A 19,307-nucleotide genomic window follows, 5' to 3' on the forward strand; every position below is an offset into this window, starting at 1 on the left:
CCACCAGGACTATTCCTAGAGCTGGCGGGCCGTCTAAACTGAGCGATCGGGGGAGAGGGGCCCTATTCAGGGAGGTGACCAAGAACCCGATGGTCACTCTGTGAGAGCTACAGCATTCCTCTGTGGAGAAAGGAGAACCTTCCAGAAGGACAACCATCTCTGCAGCAATCCACCAATCAGGCCTGTATGGTAGAGTGACCAGACGGAAGACATTCCTTAGTAAAAAGCACATGGCAGGCCGCCTGAAGTTTGCCAAAATGCACCTGAAGGACTTTCGTACCATGAGAAACAAAATTCGATGGTCTGATGAGACAAAGTTTGAACTCTTTGGTGTGAATGCCTGGTGTCATGTTTGGAGGAAACCAGGCACCGCTTATCACCAGGCCAATACCATCCCTACAGTGAAGCATGGTGGTGGCAGCATCATGCTGTGGGGATGTTTTTCAGCAACAGGAACTGGGAGACTAGTTAGGATAGAGGGAAAGATGAATGCAGCAATGTACAGAGACATCCTGTATGAAAATCTGCTCTTGACCTCAGACTGGGGCGATGGTTCATTTTTCAGCAGGACAACGACCCTAAGCACACAGCCAAGAAATCAAAGGAATGGCTTCAGGACAGCTCTGTGAATGTCCTTGAGTGGCCCAGCTATAGCTTAGACTTGAATCCGATTGAACATCTCTGGAGAGATCTGAAAGTGGCTGTGCACAGATACTTCCTATCCAACCTGATGGAGCTTGAGAGGTGCTGCAAAGAGGAATGGGCAAAACTGCCCAAAGATAGGTGTGCCAAGCTTGTGACATCATATTTAAAAACACTTGAGGCTTTAATTGCTGCCAAAGGTGCATCACCAAAGTATTGAGCAAAGGCTGTGTATACTTATGTACATGTGATTTCTTAGTTTTTTATTTTTTAATAAATTTGCAAAAATCTCAATATTTTTTTCCGTTGTCTTTATGAGGTATTGTGTGCAGAATTTTGAAGGGAAAAAAGGAATTTATTCCATTTTGGAACAAGGCTGTAACATAGCAAAATGTGAAAAAAGTGAAGCACTGTGAATACTTTTCGTATGTACTGTAGATCTTAAAAATGACAGCACTGGTATCATAGGCAGAAAATCAACATGATTTCCCACTTATTAAAAGAGAATTTCATTCAGCTCTAATGCTTCATTTAATCCGACTGGACTTAGGGTATTTAGTTGGTGTATCAAAAATACCTCCTGTGTACACAGTCTTTTAAAACGATCACCTCCTCTCACGGTATTTTTTATATATTCTACACCAAATACTGACAACTCCTCAACCCTACCAATATGCATCATATTAAAATGTCAAGAAATACTATGGTTTTCTTTCTTAAGAATATTTCTTGTGGTTCTCCCAGTGCCGTAACTAGACATTTTGGTGCCCTGGGCGAGACTGGGCACCGGCGCCCCCATCTAAGTGGGAGTGGCATTTGACAAGTGGGTGTGGCCAACCTAATGTGGGTGTGGCTAGCACTTTACTGAAAGAATTTGTATATTATAATATATATATATATATATATATATTATATATATATATATATATATATATATATATATATATATTAATAATTGGTAGATGGTTTTTCTATAAATAACATGGTTCACTAGATACAGTAGGGCTCATACATGTGTTACATTATGTAAGGGGTAATTGGGGACCTATTACAATATATGTTCCAATATATACCACAATTGATACTACTCTTCTTTATCTACTTACAACTCTGCGTTGCGCTACAATTTCTAGTCCCTTAGTGCAAATGAAAAAGTCCTTCAGAACCTCGTAAAATGTAATCTTTAACTTGTTTCAATTGCAGTCAACGCGAATCAAGAACCATTGTTGACTCACAGGGGCCATCGTGGGTGGACTGATAAATGTCTCTGGACAAATCACACACACCACTCCTTTTTGATCAATTACATATTTTAAAGGGAGCATTAGTTAATCACCCACAGCCCGATACCTGCCTCCGTGCCCAGAGGAATCGCCGCTCTAATTCAGCTCCCCTACAAGCAACAATCCATTCCCGGCAATGCAGTGGAACGCATGTGCGTTCCAACAACAGGAAGTTCGGCATTTGGAACGCAAATGCGTTCCAAATGCCGAACTTCCTGCTTCCACATGCATTCCACTGCATTGCCGTAAATGGATTGTTGCTTGCAGGGGAGCTGAATTAGAGCGGCGATTCCTCTGGGCACGAAGGCAGGTATCGGGCGGCCGCGCCCCCTTGGGCTTGCGCCCGGGGCGATCGCACCGCCGTCGTTACGGCTCTGCATGCGTGACCCAGACCAGCCTTAGAGGATGTACACATGCGTGTACCAGACCAGCCTTAGAGGATGTACACATGCGTGACCCAGACCAGCCTTAGAGGATGTACACATGCGTACAGACCAGCCTTAGAGGATGTACACATGCGTGACACAGACCAGCCTTAGAGGATGTACACATGCGTACAGACCAGCCTTAGAGGATGTACACATGCGTGACCCAGACCAGCCTTAGAGGATGTACACATGCGTGACACAGACCAGCCTTAGAGGATGTACACATGCGTGACCCGGCTAACTGCTTCACTAATGCTCAGTGTAACTAAAAGTCCGGGCTTGGGACTTTCTATTTTTACATATGAAAAATCTAAATAGAAAAAAATTGTTAAAATAGATTTATACTGTTGACAAAAAATAAAAACCATAAAACTGGAAAAAAGCTCTTTTCAAATAAAGCATTTTGACATTAATTTTCTTTTATCTCATTCCTGAGATAGCGATAACAGAACAAGTATTGCGGCGGGATTTGTATAGCAACAATACTTGGTAAATAGGCTTCTCATGCTTTGTGTATTTGAAGTATTGGGAATATATGATTTCATCGGCAATAGGGCTTTACGTACTTTTATAAATACACCTCAGTGAGTTTAGATAATTAGTTACATTTATGTTAATATGATCACTTATTATAGTTCACTTCTGGCCAGCGCAGCCCCTGATGCTCATTAACAGGTATACTTAGCAGTATGTTAGAGAGACTGGTGGGTACTCATTAGTGATATACAGTGATGCATGTTCTGCTGATAGGGATTACTGCTGTGAGACTGGTTAGTGGCATTAGAGTAGTGTAACAATTAGCCTGGAGAGGTGCTACACTGACACATTCCAGCAGAGTTCCCCCACTCCCCCCTCCCTGGTGACCCATCAGATCTCAAGGCCTCACCCGCTCGGTCGCAGAGCAAAGTGCTGCTGCTGAGTCCCACTTTCCATCTGGGCGGGGGTGATGGAGGCCAGGTGGCTGCCATTGGGAGCTGTCTGTCACTGGCTCTTGTAATGGGATGGGGGTTGGGGGTGCAGCTGTGAGACCCCCTCATACAATAACTCTGGACAGCTGTGAGGGGCAGCTAGGATTCTTTTCATACGGCCAGCCAGCTCCTGTGACAGCTCAGCAACACCTGGGGACAGCCAGTAACAGCCCTGTAGGGCTAGAGGGGGACACTATCTCACTTCAAGGATTAGCCCAAGGGGGCGCAGCCGCCCGATACCTGCCTTCGTGCCCAGAGAAATCGCCGCTCTAATTCAGCTCCCCTGCAAGCAACAATCCATTCCCGGCAATGCAGTGGAACGCATGTGCGTTCCAACAACAGGAAGTTCGGCATTTGGAACGCAAATGCCGAACTTCCTGCTTTCACATGCATTCCACTGCATTGCCGGGAATGGATTGTTGCTTGTAGGAGAGCTGAATTAGAGCGCGATTCCTCTGGGCACGAAGGCAGGTATCGGGCGGCTGCGCCCCCTTGGGCTTGCGCCCGGGGCGGTCGCACCGCCGTCGTTACGGCTTTGGGTTCTCCCCACATAGACCAAATTGCAACTGCATTTTAATATTTATATTACGTAATGTGTTGCAGTTGATAAATCCTCTAACCTTGTATTTCTTATCCATATGGGTAAATTCAACCAATTTATTACCTATATGGATATGCGTAGTACATTTACTATTTCCACATGTATAACATCCCTCCAATCTTTTGGGCATCCAATTCGATCCTGATGTATGTTTCGATGTTTCAATTGGACAGCTTTGAATAAGCCTGGGAGAAAGTATATTCTTCAAATTATTGTTTCTCTTGAAAACCACTTTGGGATTTTGGGGTAGTAATCTTGAAGAATGGGGTAGTTCTTTTTAATAATCCTTCTAATTTCCCACAATTTCTTGTTCTACTTAGAGGCAATCAGAGTTTGTATCTCTCCTTGTTCCCACTCTTGATCTCCCTGAACTATGGTATGTTTCCCTTTCAATGATCTATCCCTATCCATTTCTTTAACCTTAGCTAAAGCTTTATTGAGAAGATAATCCAGATATCCCTTACCCCTAAAGTCACTTCACATATCTACTGCTTGTGTGTCAAATACTAACTTTGATGTACAGTTCCTTTTGAGACGCATCAATTGCCCCTTTTAGGTATATTGTATTTCCGCTTCTTATAATGTGAAAATATAGTGAAGATAATTAACCAGATCCACCCTTTTCTTAAAGGTAGAAGTTTCCAATCTACCATCTTGAGCTGTAATCTGCAAGTCCAAAAAGTCCATAGTGGTTTCATCGTACCTACTTACAAACTTTAGATTGAATTCATTATTATTAGGTACAGAAACGAAAGAAAGAGCCCGTAATTTACCTCCACCCCAAGTAATAAATAAATTGTCAATATACCGGCCATAGAGGACCAGGTCCGCGCCGAAACTGACCCCCCCCCCCCCTCCACACACACACACACACACACACACACACACACACACACACACACACACACACACACACACAGGCATCCTCAAAGGCTGCCATGTATAGGTTGGCGTACCTCTGCGCAAACCTGGTCCCCATGGCTGTATTCATCACCTGTAAATAAGAATTAAACTAGAGCAGTGTTATTAATTATGTACATAACTTTATGAACTATATCATCATATGCCTTGTATAGTGTATACACTGTACAAAGAGAGGTCTAACACATAGTAGAAACCGGTTTTATGACAATTCATAATTTATGTTTCTAAAATAATTTACAATATATTGTTTATTATAGTTAACAAACTGAAACATGAGATGAACCAGTTATATGTGGGATGTACGTCAATTTGCATAGCGTACATACCAGACATTGGGAACATGCATATTCCCCTATGCGATTCTGCCACTTACACCTACCTGTATCTGGAGAAGTGGGACGGAGGAGGGAAGGGGCGTTCTAATGTTGGCCGAGTACAGTGAAGACCTGAAGGAACATGCACACACCTTTTAGGAGGCGTATCTCTTGCACCTGCTACAGGACAGGTGCAAATACACGATGATGATGATGATGATGACGTGTTGGACACCAGTCGCATGTGCCGCTGATGCAGGTTCGGCTGCATCTTGAGATGTGTACGGATCTGCATATGGGTGGAAATACAGTATTTTACAATGCTTATTTTGATTAAAGTTTTTTTATGCCCATTTTGTCGACAACGCTGCATCAGCTCCATGATCTTAATTATATGGGAGTAGACACAATTGGGCTACTTACCACCCTACCCACCTTTCAGTAATAATCAGTAAAATGACCACAAGGAGGGGTCTTTAACACTGATGTAGGAATGAAGTAAGGATGGTAAATGGAGGTTTCGTTTATGTTTAAATCCTTCTGTCAGCTTTCGCATTTTATCATTCTGTTAGTGGCTGCATATACCAAGTCTAAGTTGGATGATGCTATCTTTATCGAAGATTTTAAATGTAATTTAGCCATTTTCTAAAGGTTTATTATGAGTTAATGTGTGTGTGCTAATGATATAACACAATAAGCTATACAGAACATTTTGCGAACTGTGCATAGAATAACCGTTGTAGGTGTAACCACAGAAGTGGTGAATTACACCTAATGGATGACCATAACTTATATTATGTACTTGTATCTCTACCAGGTCACTGTTGAAGGTATTGTCATCCTGCAGCAGTTTCCATTCTCCTCAGGCCTGCAGCGCATGTCCGTTATCACCCAAATCCTTAACTGTAATGAATATGCTGTCTACATGAAAGGTGCGCCAGAGATGGTGGCCTCATTCTGCAGACAAGACACAGGTCAGTAGTTTTTTTTTTTTTTGCTGTGTTCTATAAGGGACTTGGGTAAGAGAGTTAGACAAACAAGGGGGTATTTAATGAGACAAGAATAAAGTACCACATTTACAAAGCACAATCCATGTACACTGCAAAGCGCTTTGGTTTTGCACTGACATACTTAGATGGTCTGCTTAGGGTACTTCACCGTGCACATCTATTCTCTGCTCTCATGAGATGCTTTCACAAACTAGAATGCGTCTAGTTGTGCAGGGAAGGGGGAATGTGAAGAGGTGCAGTGTGCAAAATTGTAAATGTCACATTAAAGTCCAACTTCCTACCATTTTGGTACCCTTTTCTTTCAACTACTAACCTGTGTTAGGGACCATTGGGACTAAATGTATTGTCATTTGTGTGTTTTTTTTGTTTTTTGTTTTTGTTTGGGTTTTTTATATTGGCAAAGTACAAATGAAAGGTGTGTTGCACTAAAGTATAGGATGAGAATTGATGTCCACCAGCCCATAGCTAGTGCAAAATTTAAGTGATTTTACATGGCTGTATACCCTACTGGAAAACGAGGAATTACCCTAAATATGCACCATCTCCATCTGTTCATCTATATTTTTTTGCTCTGCAAAGCCAGTTGCACTGGTGCGCCTACTCTATATTTAATAGGGCATGGTACATTAACCCTGTCAGTCCGTGGAAAGTTCTGTTCCTCCACCAATGATGCAATCTTGATTCCAAAATCAATGCACTTTGGTAACATCACATGGCTCAATTTCTGCTAGTGCACCTAGATTTCCACCAATGAGGGTTTTTACACTTTGTGGTTTACTTAAAACAACAATTTTCCGGACTATTTTATAAGAGCCTTGCATCTCTACTGTGAGCTGCTAGAGGACCCTGCTCCTTTCACTATCTATTTCTGTGTTTGTGGCTTCTGCTTGAATCCATTCCCCTCCGTCCCATCCCTCTCTAACACAATCACATTAATGGACAGATCGCTGTCTCACACATGATCAGTATTCTGTCTTGATATGGCTACATGTTTTTCTATGCCCACCCACCAAAGCTGGGGACATGACAGATGAGTAAGCGTTGAAGACTGAATTGAAAAATGTGCTCTCACCCTAATCAAAAACATTTTGACGACTGCTGCTGTTTATAAATCGCTTAGGAAATTGGTGGCAGTTTGCACAAGTAACATTTAAAGTCTGGGAGTACTCTGTTTGTAGTGAACGTTGGCTCTAACATTAATAGTAGTATAATGAATTACTAAGAATAGTATAAGAATACAATTGTAATGGTTAATTCTGTCAAACAGTTCCTATCAACTTCTCAGAAGAGCTGGAGCTGTACACAAAGCAGGGATTTCGAGTTATTGGTCTGGCATACAAAGAACTGAATATAAATGATGGCATAAAAGTGACTACTTTAAAACGGTAAGCTTATAAGTATGTATAATGTGATATATCCGCTATGTGTGTAATTTATTTATGTATATGTCTGTATGTTTTAGTAAATGATTTGCAAAACACTTGGATACAAATTGTTTTCCACAGAGAATAATTACTTCCCCACAATTGCAGTATTTGAGTACAAGTTTTCATATTGCTGCCTTATTATGGTAAAAATATGCTATATCATCCAAACTTCAGTAGCACAATGCTTGACCTATTTTATGTTATGTCTCTATACTAGAGAGGCACGTGTTCTGTGCAGAAACAGACCATTTCACTTATGTGTAAACTTCTGGCAATACAGTCTTCAAGTTCATATTTTGCTCCACCATTCCACAGAATATTTGTAATATTGTGGAATTTTATGAATAGTTAGGAAGACTGTTAATACATTTGTTTACAGGGTTTGGTTAGGTAGGACTCTATTTGCCCGAAAACCATGTTTGTATCTTTGGGACAGTAGGGTTTTTTTGTTTTTTTTTGCCTTGGATTTATAAAATGTTATTGGTTGCCTTGTGATGTCTTCATTCTTGCACAGAAAAAAAACCTGACATTTTTGTTTGCAAGGGGCCCCAAGGTGGGTTGGCTATTATATGCTGAGGACACCTTGAATAGCCGCATAATAGGAGGGCACCTTACTTGGGTCTACAGTAGTTGAGATGATAGTCACAATAATATATATAAAATGTTACATAACAAAATAATTGTATATTTTATAACCAGGGATGAGGTGGAATCTGACTTGTCTTTCCTTGGACTTCTGGTGATGGAAAATCGGCTTAAATTGGAAACCAGGCCAGTATTAAGGGAGCTTTTTAATTCCAGGGTCAGAACGGTTATGATCACAGGTATGATTACTAATGCGTTTATACCCTGATGAATTTCTCCATGGTTTATTTACAAGACCTTCCATTATAGCCAAATTGTGTTATTTACAGTATACCCTAATAAATACAAAATGTTGAAAAACCTTTTTAATTCACATTGAGATATGCGTTTAGAATAAATATAATACTGTTCCTAGCATCCCTTACCATTTCCTTACATTCCAGAATTAACAGATGTGTACAATGTCTGCATTCCTTGACTTACTATTCTTTACTTTGTTGGTCTAGTACAATATAGAGCAATTTGTGCCATTACCACAAACCGCATACTATAATAACACATAAGCCCGGAGAGCTTAGGAGAATTCCAATCTTGGAAAACCCCATCAAAGAGAGGGATTATTAAGTTGTTTTCTATGACAGCCCTGCGGTTTGCTCTGTTCTAGGCATTTGCTGGAACATACATATATATATGTTCTCCAAACACTATTATTTGAAAAGATGTACAATATGGAGATTATCTGCATTCATTTTCCACATGTTGGTGGCATGATGGCAGGGGGGATCTAGGCATTATTTAAAGTTTAGTTTTGAGTTTTGTAAGCAGTTTTCCTGCTTGGACTACAGACGTGAGCAAAACCATTTTCATTGATCTCCTATCCTTGAGTGGACAAGTAGGTGACAGTGTTTTTAGGTAGTCACTGTTGGAAACGGCTGTAAAAATGACTCCTACTTCCCTAACTCGAATGCTGTACTAAATACAATACTGGTCATTCGTCAGTCTACCTGAGCTTTACACCAGTAAACCGCTCTAAGAAAACTGATGGATTGTAGGGTGCAGTGGTGGAAAGGGACACTACTGTCTGAGTGTGCTGAATTTTAGAATCCTCGTAAAATATTATTGTTTTTTATATATATATATATATATATATATTGTGTTTTATTACTTCTAGTTTGTGTTATCCATGTATTTAATCTGTTACTACATGCTGTCATTGTTAATCTGCATTTTGCCACATTAATTTTCAAGTGTTGGTTTATTGTAACAAACTTGTATAACACTGCATTGTTTGTTCTTCAGGTGACAATCTTCAGACAGCCGTCACTGTTGCAAAAAAGTCAGGGATGATAAGTGAAGGCAGCAATGTCATTCTGGTGGAAGCCAGTGAGCCCAGTGATTCTAGTTTAGCCTCTATTACATGGACTCTTGAGCACGGTGTGAAGCCAAAGAGTTTTGAGGATGTGGTAAGAGATGTTGTTATGCTGTTTGCAGGCAGTATTGTTTACGTAATATGAAAGACGGACATAGTCTTTGGTAGCTTAATAAAAAATAGTCCAATTCTGTAGCTAACGCTGTTATTTGGAGGTGCTACTATTAATTTCATGTTTCGTTTTTTTTGTTTTTTTTTATACTATCTTCATACATACTACAGATGTGAATGTTCGTGTCAACGGCGAGTTTTATGTTAAAGAGCAATTTTTCTAAAACTATTGTATAGAATATAAATAACAAATATATTATATATTTTCATTGTTTCTAATAATATTACATGTTGATTACTTTACACTACACTAAATTTGGATTATGAAATAAATGATCCTGTTAGAAGACCTTATTTAACTCTGCACATCTACTGTGCTCCTCACCCTAGCCAATGCTACACTTTAGTTTGGTCCTCCCTCTTACATGCTTCCATTTGCTGAAATTTTATAGTGGTGAACAGAATTGATTTGCCTGTACTGTATTACAGGACCAATAGAACCTTGGGGGAAACCAGCTGCATGGAGCAGTCTGTGGAGCAGGGTCACATTAGTAAATTTGTACAGTAGGGGGAAGTGCAGCTTTAAATTGCCATGCTGTCCACATTTTCAGAAATAAGGCGGCTTTATGGGTTGCAGGGGATGATTAGTAATATGCTGTATCCTCTGAAAACGGTGATGTCCTACACAAGAGGGAATTATCTAGGACATGTGCTTAAAAATTGGACTGCACAGAAACAGGGCATTGACAGTTGAGGTCCCACAATATGACACTTGAAACTTTCATTTTTATTATTTCTCCGCCATATAATACTTTATATATGCAACACCCCCTTTCCTCGGCTAGGGTGTGTGTACTAGTCTTTGTGTGTTCTGTCTGCATATGGACTCTTTACTTTTGTATTCAGTGTCATGCAGTGCCTCCACCTTGGTCTAAGTATTGTAGGCTCTAGCAGCACCAGAGAGAGACCAAGGAACTCTCCGCTCCCCTATACTGGACCACAGTCACACACTAAGGAAATATTACTACTGCCGGTTATAGTGTTCAGTTCCTGGCTGCTGACCTGCTCCTGTCCTGTTTTGCTTATCTCTGGATTGCTTTCTGTGTTTGACCTTCGGCTTGTTTCCTGGACTTTGGATATTTGCTTGTGGCCCTGACCTTTGCTTGTGACTGGGATACTCTCGTTTGCTGCCGGCCCTGATCTCTGCCTGAACCTGACCATGCTGAATTCTCTTGCCCTGGGATCCTGGCTTGTTCCTGTCCATCGTTACCTGCTGTCATCACCTCCTATTTCCGTGCTTCAGCGTTACTCATAAACTTTCACTACATTGAGTTTAAGACCTGGGGGCATCTGAGTACCTGTGAGCATATCAAGCTCTATGAGAAAGGCGGCTACTATAGGTGAAGACCTCTGCTAATGGTTCTGTAGGCTTATGGTATTTGCTGGTAGTCGTAACATTACTCAGACCTCCGTTCAGCTCTCCAGTTGTCTTACTGCAGAGGACTCCCTCAGGATGTCTGTCTCCCTGAGTCCCTCTCAGAATCTACAACTGCCGTTTCTAACTGCTTTCCTCAGAAGCTCCTCCTCCCCACTGCATGCTGGGAGATGTAGTTCTCTGACCCCAGGGGAGGCATCCAACGTGTGTGTGCGGCCTGCTCGTGTCACCACATGTAATATATAAATGAATTACCTGCAAATCATTTAATTTTTGGTCTATACTTGAGGTATAGTCCATATTTTTATAGTGTTTAAGGTTTTTGTCATCCCCTATGGCACAATTTTAGCTGTATCATTTTCACATACTGTAAATCTATAATCTATCCTTTTATATTTTAAAGTGTTTTAGTTGATCCTAAGCATATTTATTAAATGCGTTCTTAATTGGCAGGTGCTTACATAGCATACTGGCCTTATACATTCTGTACCTGACCTGTTTATATTATAAGCATTTATCTTGGATTTACAGGAAATTTATATTGACATAAAAGATAAAACAAAATCAGAAAGTGAATATTCTCCTTATTATTTTGCCATGACTGGAAGCTCCTATCAAGTTATATTGCAACATTTTAGCAATTTGCTACAAAAGGTAACTATTTCTCATTTACTTTTTAAGAAATTAGGAGGGATTAGCTCAGGGTATGAAACATACTGTATCTGCATTATTTAACGTAACTGTACCCTACATGCTTGAACATGATGAACATTTTCTTCTATCCCTTTCAGATACTGATAAATGGAACAATTTTTGCTCGAATGTCTCCAGGGCAGAAATCAAGCCTTGTTGAGGAATTCCAAAAATTAGGGTACGTTATATTTAGATTGACAGTTTCACAACGCCTCTGTAAAGTCCTCTGAGCAACAATTTCCCCACAGTTGAATGTGCTTGCAAAAATTCTTTAAATTATGGATTAATTACCATTTGAAATGGCCACAAGTAGTAAATGTAGAACAATGTTCTGCATCCTAAAACCTATGTCTTTCTGACCCTATGCTTTTAACTCTGAAAGCTGTAATACCATCTACATAACTGCAGTCTCTTGATTGTGGCTTGTAATTGGTCCTATCACTAGCAATACCCTTTAAAGCTGATTAAAAAGCTGATTAATTAAACTGATTTGTTGGTTCTGCAGAGTCCCAGAAAAATGTCTGCATATAGCAGCCGCCAGCTTGTGTGAGGGCACAGTTTTATGTAGGTGGTAGTGCAGTTTTAAAGGACATTTTCACTTTAGTAAATATCTTTTTTGGTAAAAAAAAAGACCCATTATACAGAAATCGGAGGGAAGTATGTGAATAAAACAATTTTATACATCGCATCTTGATTTTAAAAAGTATCCGATGCATTATTCAGCTGAAGAGACAGAGAAAGGACCAAAATCCAATAACTTTTTCACAGAAATGTGGTTCCTCCAGGTTTATTTAGTTGAGGAGGATTGAGTGGGAATGATTTTTTTAAAGTACAATTTCCAAAATCGAAAAGTCCTACAAAATTAAGCAAGATATAGATTATTATTATTATTATTTTTTTAACAGTGGGTTTAATATCTATCAGGGAGTCTACAAATCGCTTGTGTACAGTTATTAAACATGGAATCGGTGTTAATATATGCAGAATGTCACTTACAGTAACAGTTTCTTGAAAAAGGTTTTGCTGTAGTATAAAATGTAGAAACAGCCTCTATACTCCTGTTCTATGGGATAGATCCATTCAGACAATTAACACATACTTTGTAACCACAGAAAAGGGTCTCGGAGATAATGCTAATCCCATTAAACATTTGTAAATATCCGTGGTTTGCAAAAATTAAAGTGGATAATCTTTGGGTAAATACAAGGGCAAGCACATGGTTTCAGATGGTGGATTCCAAGATGTAATAGAATTGGCACTATGGCAAGGGCAAACACAAGATATTTATGGGTAACTTTCCACTGCCACCACACACATGCATTATAAACTAATCAGCATGATATCTATGCTTCCTATCTTGTTATAGCCTGCAAGTCATTCTAAAAATGTATATATACTTTTGAATGGAAGTGTGTTGCATCACAACCTGGTGGTCATAAGTGTTACTGCAGGTTTTTTTTTTATAACTTTGGCAATATTTCTTTGCTTGGGAGATTCTAGGTATCTGTAGTAGAAGCACTATTTATTTTAAATGAACTGATATCTTCCCTGGTCTCATCTTTACGATCAGAAGAGAACTCTTATTTCCATAATGAATCTAAAGATCATGTAGTAGGTGTTTTTCATATATTCTCTAGTTTGCAGTACATCTGTGATATGCCTCTCTTTAACCCTTGCAACATTTTGTGAAGAAAGATTTGTTTGCATCATCCAGTTCACCAATTCTTTACATTGTACTGAACTTACTTCAGATTGAGAATTGCCCACATAGCTTCTTTATAGTTATTAGATAGTTACTTTTAACATATGCTCCATAAATACGACTGTAAGCTTTATCTTCTTTCCTCCTTCTGACACTGAAAGGGTGCTAGGAAGACAAAATACACTACTAACTTGAGATGGCAAAATAGCACTCTTGACTAGGGGTTTACCTAAGAACTGTGCACTCTGGCTTTTTTGAGGCAAGTTCCAACTACATAGTCACCCTCTGGGCTGCTGCTATACACAAATCAGGCCTCCACGGCTGTTTCCTGTCCACTATTCCGACCAATATATGCACTGCCTGAGCCGGAAGTGGTGTTGATGTGGCACTGTTGATGATTTGTCATGGTCAGCGTCATGATCACCATGTACTTTGAAACACTGCTTGAATAACCCTGCTTATAGCTGCAAATAGTGGCCCTGTCCCTGGCTAGCTTTACCTCAGGAACCCACACTGGGGTCCTCCAGATTTGTTCAGGAACATTTTTCGGTAAGTCTGCAACATAAAAATAAAAAATTACTTTTCTACACTCTCACTGCTTGCTCAACTGAAGAGATAGGAAGAAGACACACATGGTAAGGAGGAGTCACACTATATACCATCTGGAGGTGTTTTCATTTTTATGTCTCTGCTCAGCTGGCCAAGTAATTAACCCATTGAGGAATGGTTCCAGTTACTTTTGGTTAATGGTTCGCTTGAAATTTGTAATGCATAGATTGTGTTCTCTTCAGACTCCATGACATTCCTTACAAACATATTTTCCTTCTCCTCCTCCTCCTCCTCCCCCTCCATAGCAGCATACACTATGGGATTGACCCCCCGCCCCTTGCATGTGAGTCAGGACAGGAAAGATGACACACCTGGAAGATATATAGGGCCACGCCTCCCTCCTTTCTGTGTCTTATTTCCTGTCCTTCAATTAGTCAGGCAATTCATGATTATTATTTTCTGTGCCTACCTACGTCTATTTTCACCAGAAAGAGTAAGCTGATAGGAGTTTAATCTTATCTGAGTTTTAACAGAGCATAGGTGGTGGGACTGGCCTACTCGCAGAACGATGTTCTCCACTAGGGGCTTGCATCCTCCGGTAGCTAGGAAAGCTGCATAATAAAAGGCACTTTGTCTACCCGGACGATACCTTTTGCCATTGGTGCATCCTCCCACAGCAATGGTGGAGCATTGTATGCAACAGAATATCCACACACTGTGTACCAAACAGAATTCAGGCAAATATGCAGGAAAAACGGTCAGGGTGAGCACCACCAATATTTTATTTTCTTATGGTAGCTCATGTTTTTAGCTAGTTAGTGTACAGGCTGATATCAGTCTACAGTATTGTTTCTTGGTCTGTGGTGATTATGTATTGCACCTAATCACTGATTACTTTCCCAAGAATTTTCATGTATGTCCGTGTGTATTTTGTATGCAACCTTGTAAAATAATGTAACAAGTGTGCTTTGCTGAATGACATCAGTTTAACCTATGCAATTGAGTCTTTTGAAAGTAACCAGGCAAGACAGATAACATCTGAGGCATGACAAAGTTTAGGTATATAGTCTGCACATCTGCTGGTACAGATTGGTCAAAGTCCTGTGTTTTGAAATTCCAGACCTATTTCAGGACATCAATAACTCCTTTCCAAAAGCCCTGTGTAATTTTGGGAATCTTCTGCCCTGACATTGAGGGAGTTAATTTCCAAAGGTGGGGGTCAGAGCAGTGTGAGAAGTTAAGTTAAAATCCGTTGTCTGATCTGGTTATATTGTGCATTTCTATTGGGAGACCTGTCGAGGTGGAAATGTGCTATTGCTCCCAAAGTGTACTCCTCTCACGCCAAGTCTTAAACTAGTAAGTTAGTGACTCTGGTTTTATTTCCTGTTTTTATTTCTGAAACAAAATAAGTTGCACGAATAAGTATGTCTTGTTGTTAACTGTTTTGTAATTAAGCCTTGGAAATATTTGTTGGATTAAATACATTTAATCTACATATTCTCCGTGAGTATTTGTGAATTTACGAAGCCAAGTGAGGCTCATTCTACATGTGTATGTTATTTAAGTGTGTAACATTAATAAGGGATTTTGGTGAAGGCAAGGACTCCACCATAAATCCTTCGTATTGGCAGAAAAGCTTTATTCATTGGTAAGTGACCAAGGTAACTCAAGTCATGGTCAGCTGTTTCAGATTGCTGTATCTGAGTCAGGCTGGGCTTTTGTGACAATGGATGGAAAACTGTCACAAGCACGCAGATCAAGGTGAGCACCAACAATATTATCCTTTTTTTTTATGGTAGCTCATATTTTTAGCTAGTTGGTATACAGGCTGATATTGGTCTATAATATTGTTTCTTGGTCAGAAACCGACTAGAAGTGAGAAGGTTGTTGATAATAAAATCTTTGTGGTGTTTGTGACAAAAAATAAAGGTTGCCAGAAGGCTTTACTTGACCAATGTGTACAGAATGTTCTAAAGAACAGCAACAGCATTAGTGGATACATTTTGTTAAGATGATTACAGCAGATGAGGTCTGAAAGGTCAAAATCAGTAATTCGGGTTGCTTCAGAAGATTGTGTCTGATGTACAGCAGGTGGAATCAGGCATGTCTGAACTATCTGATGAAGGCACAGCTGTGTGTGTGAAGAGGAGTTAAATTTGAGCATGAATTTGTTGGAAAATCTGTTAAATGCCATTCACAAAGTGATGGAAATTGAGGAGGTTTCACAGGGTCAGTCTCTGCAGGAAGCATTGTTTCAGAGGTCCTAAGAGGAAGGGTTGCCTTCTTTCATTGACTAAAGTTATCAGTAGTATTCTATCAGAAGAATTTACTTTCCCAGATAAACATTTTATTAACAGGAATAGATTTTGTCGAATGTGCCTCTTTTCTTCTGAGGAGACTATGGTTTGCGATACACCCCCAAGGGTAGACACCGCAGTAGCCTGACTGACCAGAAGAACTGTAATTCTTTGTGGATGCTAACTCCTTTAGGGATGCTATAGATAGAAAGATTGAAAAAAAGTGCAAAAAAGCTCAAAACATTTTACACCTGATTTCTGGGGCAGGTTTAAGGCCTGCTTTGGCTACAGCCATGACAGCCAGAGGAGCACTATGCATCTAGGGTAATGATTTGAGAAAAATGTATACTGTCTGAAATGAAGAGGAGTTAACTAAAGATTGTCCATAGATATGCAGTTGGTAACTTAATCTATGTGTGAAGCATTCCTGGATGCAATTAGACAAGCTTCTAGGACCATGGCTTCCTCAGTTGTTATAAAGAGAGCAATTATGACTACACCCATGGTTGGTTATAGTCTAGAATTAAACTAATATCACTCCCCTTCTAAGGGGATTATCTGTTTGGCCAAAAATTAGATATTATTTCAAAATAGTCTTGGGGAAAAAGTTTTTTACTTCAAAAGTTCATGGGGACTAAGCCCACATTCAGAGTTTAGAGAAGCAAGCCTTTATAGACTTGGAAGAGGTTACACAAGATGCTATCAGCCTGACACTTTACGGTAGTTTCTTTTACCAGAAAAGAGACAAGGAACAGCGAGGCTCTGGCTACACTGGGTAAAAAAAATTATTTTGCAGAGAGACCCACGCAATGTAAGATGTCAAGCTTGGAAGCAGAATTATACATTTTGTTCTTTTAACTGAATGGGCATTAATCACAACAGACGACTTGGTACTATCTACGATACAGCAAGATTATAGAATGGAGTTTCTATCACAATTGCCACAAGAAGTATTACAAAGATCCCTAAATTGCAGAAGCTGGGAAAAACAGGTGCTAAGGAAGTAAAATCTAGAAATGTTTTGAATCAGTAATTTTCAAAGTTCCAAAAGCACAAAAAGGAAAGCTTTTTAGTCAAAGATTTTCATAGTAGAAAACCACAGAGGCTTTCGTATTATACTAGATTTTAAAAGGTCTCAATAAACATTTCAGTACTAGGAGTTTCAAGATTGAGTCGGTGAGAACCATCCTCAATGCAATGGAGGTAAGAAAATTCCTTACATCAGTAGATCTAAGGGCAGCACAGTGGCTTAGTGGTTTTCACTTCTGTCTCACAGCACTGGGGTCATGAGTTCAATTTCCGACCATGGCCTTATCTGTGTGGAGTTTGTATGTTCTCCCCGTGCTTGCGTGGGTTTCCTTCGGGTGCTCCGGGTTTCCTCCCACACTCCGTAAACATACTAGTAGGTTAATTGGCTATTATTAAATTGTCCTTGGCCTCTCTCTGTGTGTGTGTGTGTGTGTGTGTGTGTGTGTGTGTGTGTAAGTTAGGGATTTAGATTGTAAGCTCCAATGGAGCAAGGATTGATGTGAATGAGTTCTCTGTACAGCGCTGCAAAATTAGTGGCGCTATATAAATAGATGAATAGATGATCTAAGGGATGCATATCTCCACATTCCAATCCACCAAGCACATCAATAATTTTTCATATTTGCTATATTGAACGGTCACTATCAGTACGAGGGGCTCTTGGACTATCAACATCATCAGACATTCAAAAAAATTCTAGTTGTGGTGATGGCGAAACTGAGAAAGGAGGGCATACCCATATGGCCTTACCAAGACGACATCCTAATGGCAGCATCTTCAGCAGAGAATGCAAAGAGTCATGTGCTGCAGGTCCTGAAAGACCACGGCTGGTTAATAAACAAAAGGAGTCCTTTATATCCAACACATGGGATAGAATGGCTTGGAATGTGTAAGCAACGATAAGAACAGGAGGTCTTCTCTCAGAAGAACACCTTGGACCACGGCAAGACTGCCTCAGAATGTTAATTCTTATGGCATCTGCCATAGAACTAGTGCCGTGGGCCAGATTACACATGAGAAGTGTTGAACTAAATTTTCTATCCAGATGGAACAAAAATACACAAGATCAAGGTCTACTGATTTCAATAACAAAGGAGCTGAGATGGAATCTGCAGTGATGGCCCTCAAACAACACTCTGGAAAGTGGTAGTTCCTTTACAAATTCTGAGCTTTTGGTCATTACAACAGGCACAAGTCTATTTGGCTGGGGCGTCGCATTTATACAGCGGATATCTCAAGGCCATTGGCGGGAAGAGAGAGCCACTCTATACTCAAATGCAAGGGAAAAGAAGTCTGTGGTCAAAGCATGCATTTACTTCCAGGATCTCATTACATGTCAGCATGTCGGAATGCACTCAGAGTGTCTTATATAAATTATCAAAAGGGGCACGGAAAGCCATGCTATTAGGAAGGAAGTACATGCTCTACTGATGTGGGCAGAGGACAACTTGGTTAACTAGGATATTTTACAACCAGAAGAATGGGCATTGAACAAACAAATATTTCTTGGGGACATCACAAAATTCCAAGACAAGGAGGTTTAAGGCAAGGCATATGGACAAAGACGCAGAGACCATGGATGCTTTCTCAATAAAATGGCAATTCAGTCTGGGCTATGTGTTTTCACCAATACCCATGATCCCTCAAGTGGTAAAGAAAATAAGGAGCGACAGGGTCGCATTAATAGCAGCACTACCCTTTTGACCCTGCAGGCCTTGGTTTCCTCAAGCTAGCGGTGGAGAAACCATGGTTTTTTCCACTACAGCCAGATCTGATCCATCACGGTCTGATGAACCATCCAAGGAAAACTCATCTTCCAAGACATGTAGAATCTGGGACTTTTTTTGTTTAAATAGTGCTCTGGTAAACAGTTTTCACCAAAAGGTCCATTCATATTCGTACTTGAATTCCTGCAAGATGGGCTTGACAAATGACTAGCG

At 40.1% G+C, this 19,307-nt stretch overlaps 1 protein-coding gene across 1 annotated transcript in view; it reads left to right on the forward strand.

The window, feature by feature from the left end:
• The window catches only part of LOC142143971 (putative cation-transporting ATPase 13A4), a 79,158-nt gene that overhangs the window by 35,782 nt on the left and 24,069 nt on the right, over nt 1–19,307 (forward strand). Inside the window, exons 10-15 of the mRNA XM_075202269.1 lie at nt 5,978–6,134; nt 7,438–7,555; nt 8,297–8,421; nt 9,482–9,645; nt 11,629–11,751; nt 11,889–11,968. Of these exons, the coding sequence (XP_075058370.1) occupies nt 5,978–6,134; nt 7,438–7,555; nt 8,297–8,421; nt 9,482–9,645; nt 11,629–11,751; nt 11,889–11,968 (767 nt within the window). The remainder of the gene's footprint in view (nt 1–5,977; nt 6,135–7,437; nt 7,556–8,296; nt 8,422–9,481; nt 9,646–11,628; nt 11,752–11,888; nt 11,969–19,307) is intronic.

This window comes from Mixophyes fleayi, chromosome 3, assembly GCF_038048845.1.
Source record: "Mixophyes fleayi isolate aMixFle1 chromosome 3, aMixFle1.hap1, whole genome shotgun sequence".
Classification (NCBI taxonomy): domain Eukaryota; kingdom Metazoa; phylum Chordata; class Amphibia; order Anura; family Limnodynastidae; genus Mixophyes; species Mixophyes fleayi.